General features: G+C 51.6%; 1 protein-coding gene across 1 annotated transcript in view; it reads right to left on the reverse strand.

Moving 5' to 3' along the window:
• Nucleotides 1-327: 327 nt before the first annotated feature.
• Nucleotides 328-12,685, reverse strand: part of NOL10 (nucleolar protein 10) — an 84,607-nt gene continuing 72,249 nt past the window's right edge. Inside the window, exons 20-21 of the mRNA XM_059405151.1 lie at nt 4,389-4,491; nt 328-1,106 (exon numbers count right to left, since the gene is read on the reverse strand). Coding sequence (XP_059261134.1) covers nt 987-1,106; nt 4,389-4,491 — 223 coding nt within the window. The 3' untranslated portion in view covers nt 328-986. The remainder of the gene's footprint in view (nt 1,107-4,388; nt 4,492-12,685) is intronic.

The raw sequence follows: 12,685 nt of genomic DNA on the forward strand, positions 1-12,685 counted from the left end.
AGGAAAGAGAGTGGGGGAGACCTGAAGGCCTAAGGAGCAGCGCTGCAACAGGAGGAGGAAGAGAGGAGCGCGAGCCGGCAGAGCCTGGCGCCGCGAGCCGGCTGCGGTGAGGCCGGTTGCACAGCCTGCAGCCGGGTCCCGCCGGCACGCTCTCCCTCTGCGCGGAGCGCATTTCCAGCCAGATTCCATCATTTAGCGGCCAAAGAGCCCCCATCCCAGCTGTATGTAAAGAAACACACCTCCAAAATCACATTGATTCCTGAGAACTAGGGAAACCGAATTCAATTTTCAAATTAACTCAAAAATGGCTCTTTCTCAAAGAAGCTATTCAAATGAAGGTATTTATTTTTATAAATGTTTTCTCCAGCCAGTTTATCTCAAATTGCACTTTAAAAAACAGAAAAAAAAAATCTGTATTTAATCTTGTAAAAAGTTAAGAGAATGACCAGTAGCTTCCATTTCTTAGGTATTTACTAAATTATATTCTTTTTATAAAAATGTTTTAAACTGCCCCCCAACACAAACAAGTCACAAACTACCAATACAGAAATGCAAACACGGCCCGCACGACAGCTCCGGTGAGACAGGAACAGGTTCCTGGGGGTCAACTCCGAAGGGCAGCAGGCCCCGCAAGGAAAATGCACCTACAACAAGGCTGATCTGCATTTTTACAACAGGATAACCTTCCATTTCATGGTCCACATTTCACAATGTCAGAAAACCACCACTGGCCTCTCTTGATTAAAACCGGAGGGAAAACAGACAGTGTTTACAGGGAACAACGACATACAGACAGTGCCCCGAGGTCATGGGGCGACGCACTGCCCAGTGGGGGTGACTGGGCGGTCTCCAAGTCTGCTGTAGAAGGTATGAGGACAGGTGCCAAACCTTTACCGTGCGCAGGTACCAAGAGTTTACAGGAACTGTTCCGCGTGCTGCCACGATGGTCAGTTGGGCGCTCCTCCCGAGCCGTGGGCAGCACGGAGTCAGTGGAATGGCCGGCCCCGTCTGTGTCTGGACTTCAGGTGACCAGCTGAGCGACGGAGGGTTTTCCTTTCTTGTCGGTGCAGCTTCTCAGCCTCCTGCTGCTTCTTCTGCTGTTCGGACTAAGGGAGAAAATTACATGAGAGAGAAAGAGAAAGAAAACACTGACACCCCCTTCTGTAACCATGAGAATACCCCCGTCACACCGCCAACACAGCCGGGCAGAGGGAGCAAAGCTGCCTGGGGGTCTTAGGACACGTAGTCTGGCCCCCAGACTCCGCTCCTGCCGGGCCGAGCCGGGCATTAGCAAGGACCAATGGTTTATTTACGTTGCCCCAAAGACACACACACACACACACACACACACACACACACACGAACAGTTGCATTTACAGAAGGCGTATTGTAAGCCACCACAATTAAGGATCAATCACCAGAACAGATTCCCAAGAATCGTTGGCTGCTTTCAAAAAGTCCAACTCCCCTGGGAAGCCTGAGATTTGCTGTTGTTAAGCCTGGACAAGGGCTCAGCAGACAAGTCGCCTGCAGGTCCCCGGCTGGCGTGGGCACACGGGCTCCCGGGCTGACTGATCCGAGGGCATGCCTCCCGTGGGGACGCTCGTGCTGGCCGAGCAGGTGGCCCCGTCCACCCCAAGGAGGCCCGTGGCTGTCAGCAGCAGCTCTCAGAGAGAAGAGAGCCAGCGCAGAACCCACAATGGAGGTCAGAGCCGCCTGGTTTTCAAAGCACATTTGATGGTTCTGAGGGTACCAACTTTTGAATGCAAAGCTCAGAAAGATATTTCCAGCCGCTGGAACTGCACAAAAGGTAAACTGAGAAAGCACTGGTGGGGTATAAGTTCTAAAACCTGGAAAGTTTGCCTTTTGGTCCCCTTATGAGACTGCTTTACGCTGACCTGTGTTACTCTGCGCACCTAAAATCCTCCTTCGTATTCTGCTCTTGAAGGAGATGTCCCCGCTCACCTCCAGCGGGCATTATTTCAGATTTTAAAATAAAATGCTGCGAGGTAAGGGAGTAGGTGGGGATGGAGAGCGATCTGCGAGACTGGGGCTCTGAAAAAATCCTTAAGTGCTTTTTCTGAGTATTACTATTCTTCAAGAGTCCTAATAAATCCCCCCTCGTCGGCTCCTCCTGGCATATCCCCACAGCCGCCGCTTGGCTCCACCCCCTGGGCAACAGCTGGTCAGTTTTCAGAAGTAAAAAGGGTCAGTCTTCTGCTAACTCCAACTCTTCAACAGCTTCCCACAGTCCCACTTGGACTTCGGTAAGCACCTCACACGGCCCTCCGGGCTGGAGCCGCGCGGTCTCCGCTCTGACCCTCTTCCCTTTGACCTCGTCCTACACACACGGGCTCTCGTTCAGATCCTCAAGCAAGGCTGCCTCAGTGCCACCCGCTGCCTGGCACTGTGCCTGACCCCTCAGGGTTCCCATGCAGCTTAGAGACCCAACCTCACAGCACCTCCCCCTCCCTGGCCCTACGGTCTGGGTCCAGCCCCACCAGACGCCCTCACAGCGCCGCGTCCTCTGCTGGAGCACCTGCCACACCGTAAGGACACAGCCGGGTGTGTCCTTTCAGCAGACGGACAGCTGCGGAGCAAGAGCCCCGTCTGTCTCGCCCTGAGTCTCCACAGCACACACCCCAGGGTACACACTTGTTGATGGGACACCCAGAAACCCGGAGGAGCCTGCACACAAGCTCACCGAACTATGGTATCAGGGCTCTTGTAGGATCAATCTGCACTGGTGACTTAATATTTGGTTTCGTCACGTTATGAAGTATCCCCCAAAGGGTCTCCTGTCCACATAATTTTGGAAAGCGATAGGCCGAATAAAGATAAACAGGTGCGGGAGCTCGTCCGTCGGCGTGGACAGCCGTCCCGGGCATGTCCCCGCGGGTCTGCTGGGGGAGCAGTCTCCCAGGAGCCCCTCTCCGTCTGCAGCAGCATGTTTTGCAGAGTCCTGCCAGGCCTTCCCCACAAAGGCAGGAGCCTCCAGAGGAGCCTGGAAGCAGCAGTGACTGTCCACAGACAAAGCCCCATGCGGAAAGGGATGCTCACCAGCCTCTCTCTGGCAGGCCGCACCAGACGACATCCGCACTACGTGCCCAGTCCCGTATGACCGAGAGGGCAGGTAGCTCATCAACCAAGTTTCCTTTCCCTCTGCTTCGCCATCCTGCCCCAGCTGCTCGCCCACAGTCGCCAGCAGGCTTGCCCAGAGAAGGGGGGTTGCGGACATGTGTCAGCCCCACACCTTATTAGAAGCAGCCTGGCCGATGGTCTGGTGAGAAACTGCAGTGCAGGAAACCTGAAAACCGGATTTGGGCCTTAATCCTAGTTTTGCCACCGAACAACTGTAAATAATACTAAAGCACGAACATTCCCCTTACATCCAGTCAAGCATTAGAAAGTATACACAAGGGGTGCCTGGCTGGCTCAGTCGGTAGATCATGTGACTCTTGACAGTGGGGTTGTGAGTTCAAATTCCATGTTGGTAATAGAGTTTACTTAAAAAAAAGTATACACAAAAATCCTGGGAAGGGCGCCTGGGTGGCTCAGTGGGTTAAGCCGCTGCCTTCGGCTCAGGTCATGATCTCGGGGTCCTGGGATCGAGGCCCGCATCGGGCTCTCTGCTCAGCGGGGAGCCTGCTTCCCTCTCTCTCTCTCTCTGCCTGCCTCTCCATCTACTTGTGATTTCTCTCTGTCAAATAAATAAATAAAATCTTTAAAAAAAAAAAAAAAAATCCTGGGAAAACCTGAGATTTCACCTAAATCAATCACACACCTAGTATCAAAGAAGATTTTTACTAGACACTAAACAAATCCCTAATTATTCCTAAACATTAGATTTGATAGTTACAATTTTATTGCTCTAATGATACAAACAGGTAAAATCAAACATAAATTGCTATAGTTCCCCACACAGGTTCACAGCCTCTGCCGGACCCCACACCATGGGGCCAAGCACCTATTAGTGCTTCTTTGGTTTTTTGCAAAACACTAATTTTAGAGGCATCTTATTTTCATTTTACCCCAAATTCTAAGCCCTGGACATTCAGGGCTTTCACTTTATAAGGATGCACTGAGGTGGCCCAGCAACCTAGAAACCCCACAGCCCGCTCCACACCAGCACTGCCAGCTCTGGGTCGCTGAGGGCCCACCTCCATCAGGACAGCAGGGACCCCGCTCGGGCTCAGCCTCCACCAAGCTGTGGGCTCGCTCCCAGTCCCGGAGGGGCTCTGGCTGCAGGAAAAGTGCTAGAACAGGAACATGGCTACCTCAACAGGGGACGAGCCTGAGAAGGCCATGCTGAGGTCAGTCACATGCATGGCGCTACTGGAAGCCCATGTTCCTTTCCTGAATTAACAAAATCGCGTCGGAAAACTTACCCTCTTTAATGTGAATGTCAGCTGTTTGCTGCCGACTGTGGTGTCTGCTACGCTCAATGTGCCATTTTTTGCTTCGAGTTTCAAACGATCTTCAAGTGTTTTACTGGAGGAGATTTAAGAGAATGACACACTAATTAGCATTATTTTGATTTGGCATTTGAAACAAGTTTTAATTAGAACAAATGACATGAAGAAAATCTGTTACACTTATGGGAGAGACAGAAAATGGCATTCCCGGACCGCGATCGCGGGAAGAACAGGGGCAGACCGTCATCGCTCACGCTCAGCAGCTACACAGTAGAAACAGCAGCTGCCGAAACACCCACTCATTTAGTATTTCAAATGGTGGTTCCAAATAGATTTTCAAGAGCCGCTCCTGATCTCGCTAAATCACATTTCTGAAGCCACCATGGGAGGAGAGCTATTTCTGAAGCCCGTGATGGACTGGAACGGTCAGTGGCACGGACATTTCTGGAGTGTTCTGTATAGAGGCCCCGCACCAGGCAGGCTGCCGAGCGCTTCACGCTCCCGCCGCCCAGCCACCTCTCCGAGGGAAGACTCCGGGCAGGTCTTCCAGGTGAAGCCAGGGAGAAGCGCCATGCGGGTCCGGAGGCGCCCTTCACCCGCCCTCAGCTCCCTGGGCAGCTCTGACGCTTGGAGAACCGGCCAAGGCGGCAACACCCATGGGTGCCCGTGATGGAAACGGGAGGAGGGGGCCCAGGAAGCCAGAGGAAGAGAACATGGTTCTCTCTTGCCTGCTGTCCCCTCTTCCAAAGAAAGGTTAACGCTTCCCATTCCGATCCTCCTTGTACAGACCAGAGTTGAGTGTGCCCTTCTCAAGTGACCCTGTAAAAACACCTGACTGAATTTAGAAATGGTTGAATTGGGCGAAGGGTTTGCTTTTGCCTGAAATACGATCTTCATAACTAACTACTGAGCAGAAGCCTTCTCCTAAACGGCCTGCAAGATAAAGCGATGCCCCTTTGAAATTCCGCAGGAAATGTTTGATGTCCACACCAGGGGAGACTTATCTCCGGTTTACGACGAGCAGTAACGTCCCGAACACGCCTTCTTTACCTAACTTGAGACGTGAAGTGGTTAGCATGAAAGTGGCACTCTTTTCTAAGCAATAATGTTATTAAGAAGCACTTTTAAAGTACTTTTCATCTTCAAAGTGCTTTACAGACGAACTAATTAATCCTTTCAACATCCCTGAGACACAAGTATTTATCCTTTATAGATGGCGAGAAGGGAGGCCAGGCGCTAAATGACTCGCCCCAGGCCACGTGAGGACTCCGAGTCTAAAACCAGGATTCCAATTTAAGCATTTCTGGTTTCCAGGAGTGTGTCAGACCAAACTTGATTTATACCATTTTGTGCAGGAAATGCGTCCACAAAGCCTTCCAAATGACAAGCTTCCTCACGACAGCCGGAATGGAACGAAGCTCTGGTTTAGTTTGGCTTTTTAGCGAGAACGCAGACGTCAAGTGTCAGCGGCTCCCACGCAGAGGGGAAGTATGTCCACCTAAGCGCATTCCTGAGCCTGTCCGTGCCCTTCTCACTCTTTCCTTTCCTGGCTTCCGAACAGCCACGGAGCCACTGAGACAGGGTGGCACACAGCACACACTCATTTGGGAGGAAAGTGACTTTTCAAGTAAATTGTGGGCAATTACTACTCTTTTAAGAATGACCTTATTTCCTCCATGATAGGGTGTATGAATTCTGGTTTTCTCTCAATGTACTTTCAATGTGCACTTGTAAAAACTTGTTCTGTCTGGGCTGCACGGAAAGACGAGCAGCGTTTCAGAACGAGCCATGGCAGAAGATCAGACACAGGCACTGAGTGCGGAGATTTCTACATTAAAGCGAGTTCCACTTCCCTCCCTTTGAAAGTCGGTTTACGGTATGTGGCTGCTAACCAGCAGGTCCTAAGCCAGCTACTCGAGAATGAATCCAGCCAGAGCCGATTTAAGCAGCAGACAGACACCTGAAAACGGTCTGCTGTAATAGAAGAACAAAATGCAGAAATCCACCCGGTGTGACATCGATAAGGAAGGTTAAGAACTTTAGAGAAAAAAATGCTACAGTCACATGAGGACCAACCTCCCCACCATTTTATGGGGACTGCTAAGAAGACAGATGTGGGCTTCCAACCTTTGTCAACTTTCCAAAGGTTGAAAGGATAGAATTTTCTAGCACAGGACAAAGGACAGGACTAAAGGGGGGAGGGAAGAACCAGAGTTCTCAGAAAGGCTATCTTAAAAAAAAAAATAGGCATGAAGTACAAGGGGAAACATCACATTAGATATTTATTTTATGCCCCAGGAAATAATGTTACTCAACCGCGTTTTTTAAAAGCACTGTGTGGAGGCAGGTACGTTCATTCAGCATTCAGAGGACTTAACCCAAAAGAAAGGTTAAGTCCACAGTCCACACCAAAGGGAACAGGCAGGCAGTGGACAAGCGGAACCTACAGCGAAAGAGCAAATGTGAAACACTCTGTTCAGAGCCGAGTACCTTCGACGGGTATTTACGGAGACCGCGCAGGTCACCGAAAACTCCATCTCAATGCCTCCTGTCTGTCTGCACGTTCCTCGAAGCGCCCGTGTCGGGAGATGCGGACGAAAGTGACCAGCCTATCTGCGTTCGGCATCGATCAGCTCTACTTGGAGTCACAAAGATGCCTGCCAGCTCCTGCTGCCGTGAGTGTGGGGAACAGGCATGCTGGTAAGAGTGCAGAGAGCTTGAAGCCTCTCTCCAGGGCGATGTGACCCCTTGTGATCCAGCAAGTTCTGGCACTGGGTGGTACAGTCTGAAGAAATCCCTGCACAGGTGTACGGATTCCTAACCGGAAAAGGGGAAGAGGAAAACTAGGAACAACCTGAACCTCCCAACCGAGGGAACGCTGACACACGTTATGGCCCGTCCGCCTTATGAACCAGCAGTGCAGCGTGTGGGGAGGCCCACACGCACTTGCAAAGAAAACTTTTCCACGCTCATCGCTGCGTGGACAGAGTGGCTCGCTGGCAACGGGATCGGCAGGGACATTCACATCCAGGAGAGGACAGCCAGCACTGCGCACGCGTGAGCGTGCACCCACAGGAGCCCCTGAATTCTAGAAAGGCACCCACAGCAGTGACCTCTGGGAGAGAGTGTGGGGGTAAAAGGGAGACTTTCACCTGTTATTCTACATTCTTAATGTATTACAGTGGAAGAGGCTTACAGGTCACCTGAGTGTGTATCAACTTGAATAAGAAGAGATTTGGTTTTCTAAGTGCACCTTTGGAATTAAACTGCTTTCAAAATTAGATTTAAAAATGCTTCTGTTAAAGTAAGACCATGTTCGGGGAGCCTGGGTGGCTCAGTGGGTTAAAGCCTCTGCCTTCGGCTCAGGTCATGATCTCAGGGTCCTGGGATCGAGCCCCACATCAGGCTCTCTGCTCAGCAGGGAGCCTGCTTCCTCCCCTCTCTCTCTGCCTACTTGTGATCTCTATCTGTCAAATAAATAAGTAAAATCTTAAAAAAAAAAAAAAATAAGACCATGTTCCTTCAGCTCTCACCCACCGGCAGTGAGGAAAATCAGCTGAAGAGTAAAATGGGCCACAGCTTGTCCACAAAGGGATAAATTTGCAGGCACGATAAGCAGCGACCCAAGGGGTACTAAAGTCACCTGGGGAAGAAGATGAGCTCCTCCAAGGCAGGAAATGGCTCTGAAATCTCTGAATGTCCAAGACAGACCACAGGCTAGGTGCTTCAAAGAAGGCCTTCCCACCTAAGGGCCACCTGGCAGGGCGGGGAGGGGAGACGGCCCCAGCTCCTGGGCGCCTGGAAGCCGTGTCGTTCTAGACCTCTCCTCCAGGCTCCCTAGCATGTCCCCGCCAGAGCCTCCCCCGCCGGCCGCTGCCCCGGGTACTGGAGAGGCCCACTGCCCAGGCTCCTGACAGGCCTGCGGCATGAGCTGCCCCACTTTCTACCCATCCACCCTGACGGACTCCCCTCGGGCGGAGGGTGTACCCCCATCCTTTCTGAGACCCTCTCCTTACCCCGGGCCCATCTCCTCCCGACCGCTCACTGAATTCAGCTGTCCCTTCGGTCTCCTGCATTCCTGTCTGCTCGCCACAGGTAACCCCTTCCCGCCCACTGACACATTCTAGCTCTCCTAAGCCTACAAGACCTTCCCCATCAACCTGTTGGCTTTGATGCCTTCCTTTTTCTGCCAAACTCCTTGGAAGAATCATCCACATTAATGGCTCACAATTTACCATCTCTATTCATTCATCCGTCCGTTGCCCTCCAACACTTGGGCTGATGCCTGAAGAAGCTGGTCCCGGCAAGACGAGCGTGGCTTTGCTCTGTCCCGTGGCCCTCGGGGCTCCCTCTGACATATGTGCCACACCCTTTCTCCCTGCTTGGCTCTTTCCAGCTTTCCGCCTCCAACTCTGAAAACTCCTCAGTGATCTTTACTACCTCCTTCTCCTCCACTTATCTTCCAACTGGAACCCTTAGCCCTTGGCAGTCAATTTCACTGGCGACACCTATAAAACAGGTAGCAGTGCTCTGTGTGCAGGTGTATCGTTCTAAGGACAGGTGTGCGCTTTTTATCACAGACTCAAAAAATACGTGCTGCTCGCCAGGGGCTCCCCTCTTCACCCTCACCGCACTCTGCACACTTCGAGTGGGCCACAGCACGCGGGACTGCTTGCTCACCCCCAGGTCTCTGGCCCATCCCCTGGGTCTCGGATTCCCTACTGAACGTCACCAAGACACGCGGCACTGCACACTTTCTGTGCTTGCAACCTTAAACCTGGTTTTCACTCCATCTCCTTGACCTTGGTGGCAACACGGCCAGACAGTTCAACACTGCCTGACCATTTCTTTCTCCTTTGCTGTTAAGTTAGTAATCAAACAACCTTGAGCTGTAAGCCCATTTTCCTCTCTTATTCTTAGACAGTCTTGTGGATAACTTGGCGCTAAGCTGCCTGGTCCCCCCTGCCCCACAGTTCAGGCTTTTATCATTTACTTCTGACTGAACAGTCTTGTTAGCTAAGCTCAGGGGCCCCTCCCTGCAGTTTCTCTCTCGAACTGAGATATTTCATGACCAGTTTCTGGGAAAGAGAGACTTTTATGCCTCTAAGTTTTTATTTTTATTTTCTGTAACAAACATGGACTGCTATTATGTAGGTATTCACATGGTTTGGGGATGGGGTTGGAAAGAGATTTGCTGCTGGTAATCTCAGTGGCTTAGCCGTGTGTGGGCCGCTCCCCCGTCACTCGACACGCTCCCGCAGCGCCACGACCACATCCCATGGCTTCATGCAGTGCTCCCTGTTTGCCCGCCGTCTCCCCCCCGCCTGCTGTGGGTGCTCAACCTTTTGTCTTTGTCTTCGACCAGTGTCAGTACGACCTCTTGTAAAAACTTCCTTCAGTCTCCAAAACTTAAACCCCTTCCTTTCTCGTGCACTGTCCGCGTGGCCCGGCGCCGTCCAGAGCAGCGGCGGGGGCGGGGAGGCTGCAGTCCTGGGGGCCGCGCTCGCCTTTCCAGCCCCGGCTCCGGACGGCACTGCTCACCCCGGGCGGGCACTCGGCGACGGTCTGACGGATGAATGGGCAGCCAGCGAGGCCGCCAGGCGGCTGAAGACACAAAGCCCAGTGCCGTCAGGACGCAAACACGCGCTGACACACGGAGGTGTGGGTCTGACGTCATGTCACCAGGCCAAGCAAAGAGGACAACTCACTCAAGTACGGAGTTCGGGTTCGTAATTCACTGCTCCCTTTGCAGAAAACGTTTTAAAGTTGGGCAAGTCCAGGTGAACCTTTAAAACCTAATACACTCCGTTTTGATCCTCTGTTTTATTGACTGCCTCGTGGTAACTCAAAGAATAAGTAAGCAAAAGGCGTCACTTTGGTTCTCTGAAGGATAATGGTTCAGTGCTTCATTAAACAACACAAAGATACTGCAAGTTCAGGGTTTGCCAAAATAATCTAGTCAAGGCTAGAACTCAGTGAGCAGTTGGTGCCAAAAGGCCAGCAAACTGTAGGCTGTTCATACCAAAGGCTTATTATTTTAAGCAGCAGGACTGACTCTCCTTTTCAGCTCATGAAGCACTATCACTCACACAGTTCCTCCTCTCAAAAAAAAAAAAAAAAAAAAGGTTAACGGAGTAAAAATGTTGAACTGTAGTGTATTAACTTGGCTATTATTTATCCACTAAATACTAAATTTCCATCCTTTTGTTTCTCTTATTAATGTCCTGCTACAACCCACGGGCAGAACAAAAACGATGGGAGGCAACTTCCCACCCCCAAATCACCACGTTACCGTGCTTACCTGAAGACAACAGTCCCCAGGTTTTCCTGGCCAGTGGGCTGGGAGCAAATGGGTCCTCTCTCAGCCTAGCCTTGAAAGGGAACTTCCGGAGTTGCCTGACATGCAGCCAAGGCACAAGAGAGTCACAATTCTATCAAGTCCCCACTTGGGTCTAGTACCGAGTCAGGAGCCAGCAGCCAAGTAAATAAAGCCAGACAGAACCAGACGACAACCTAACAAAGAAACACTCCACGGAATCGGAAACCTACAAACAACCGGTCTTCCCTCTGCCTCTGAGCAGGACTCCCAGCTGAACCTTCGAGACTAACGGGTACACAAAAAGTGAGCTTGCCCGCGCTGCTGGCGGGAACGTGAAATGGAGCAGCCTCTCTGCGAGGCAGGCGGGCAGCTTCTCAAAAGGTTAAGCGTCACGCTATGTATGTACATCAAGCTACGTACGCCACTCCACTCCTAGGTGTGCAGCCCGGAGAGATGAAGTGATCTGGTAAGATCGCACGCACAAACGTTCACAACAGCATTACTCACAACAGCTGAAAGGTGGAGCAACCCACAGGTCCATTCGCCGGCGATCGATGAAGGACACAGGGTCCACCCACACACCAGAAGTGGTCTCGGCAACAGAAACAAAGGCAGGGCCGACAGATGCTGCAGCGCAGATGAACATGAATCAGATGGAAGCCGGTGCAAGCAGCGTCAGTGTATGGTTCCACTGACAGGAAACGCAGAACAGACAAATCCACAGAGACAGAAAGACTGGTGGCCGCCTGGGGATGGGTGGGCTGGGGGCAGACGCGGAGAACGCTATGGGGCACAGGGCCTCATTTGGGAGAGATGCGTCGTGGTGACAGCCGCACAGCTCTGTGAATACACCAGAGAGGACGGACTGCACGCTGTAAGCAGCTGACCTGTATGTTATGTAAGTGACCTCCAGGAAGTTGCTATTAAAAGAAAAGAGTGGTAAAGATACCTTCCAAAGATATGGACCCTATTACTAGATTCCTTGTTCACCAGCCGATCTTTTATTGGTTAGAACCAGAATTTTGAGATGCTCCCGGATTCCAAGTTGAAGGATTCACTCAACATTGGGTATCCCAGTTACTTGCTAGAAGCTGGTGAGCTGACGAGGACTAGCCGTATCTCTGTTCCGGAAGCAATTCAGCCTGTCCACTGATGTCCTGTCCGCCCTTTTCCCACTTCCTGCATCCGGGAAAGCCTACCTTCCAAACAGGAAGCCTGGAGCTGGAGAAGTGAGGTAGGGAACTGGTACTGCCCCCGACCCCGTACCTCACCCACCCGCCAGACCCCTCCGCCCTCTCCTCCTCCCCTGGGCTCCCCAGACCTTCCGGCTCTTCTCGCAAGATTCTCCACCAGGACCGCGTGTCACATTAATACTCAGCCCCGGAATTCTCAGAGCAGAGACTTACCTAACCTACGGCTTGTACACGATCTGGCGTGGAGGACCTAGTTTGTTCCTGACTTAGCCGCCTACAACTCTAAGTGTCAAAATAATATTTTTAGTGTTGACTTTTTTACTGAGGTGAAATATATTCACGTTGCTGTGCAACCACCACCACTATCCGTTTCCAGAACTTCTTCACCCAAAACTGAAACTCTGTACCTCATTAAGTGGCATCTCCCCCACCCCAGCCCCGGGGAACCACCACCCCACTTTCTACGTCTACGTATCGGACTAGTCCAGACTACCACTTTCTCATCTCTCAATATTCTCGCACAAGGCTTAAAACATCTGGCAGATTTTCCAAGTAACCAAGTAATCAGGCAACCTGAGATACGGATAAATGTAACTGAAATTCTAATTAAGAAAAATAGCTTTCTGCTAAGATGCCAAGAATCTGCTGCCTCCCAATTACCACTGTACGGAGAAGCGCTGACCGTAGGGCACAGAATAAAACGGGCGCCCGCGGGCCGGCGCAGCAGGCGGAGGGAGGCAAGGGCGACACGCGCGTGT

This window comes from Mustela nigripes, chromosome 7, assembly GCF_022355385.1.
Source record: "Mustela nigripes isolate SB6536 chromosome 7, MUSNIG.SB6536, whole genome shotgun sequence".
Taxonomy (NCBI): Eukaryota; Metazoa; Chordata; class Mammalia; order Carnivora; family Mustelidae; genus Mustela; species Mustela nigripes.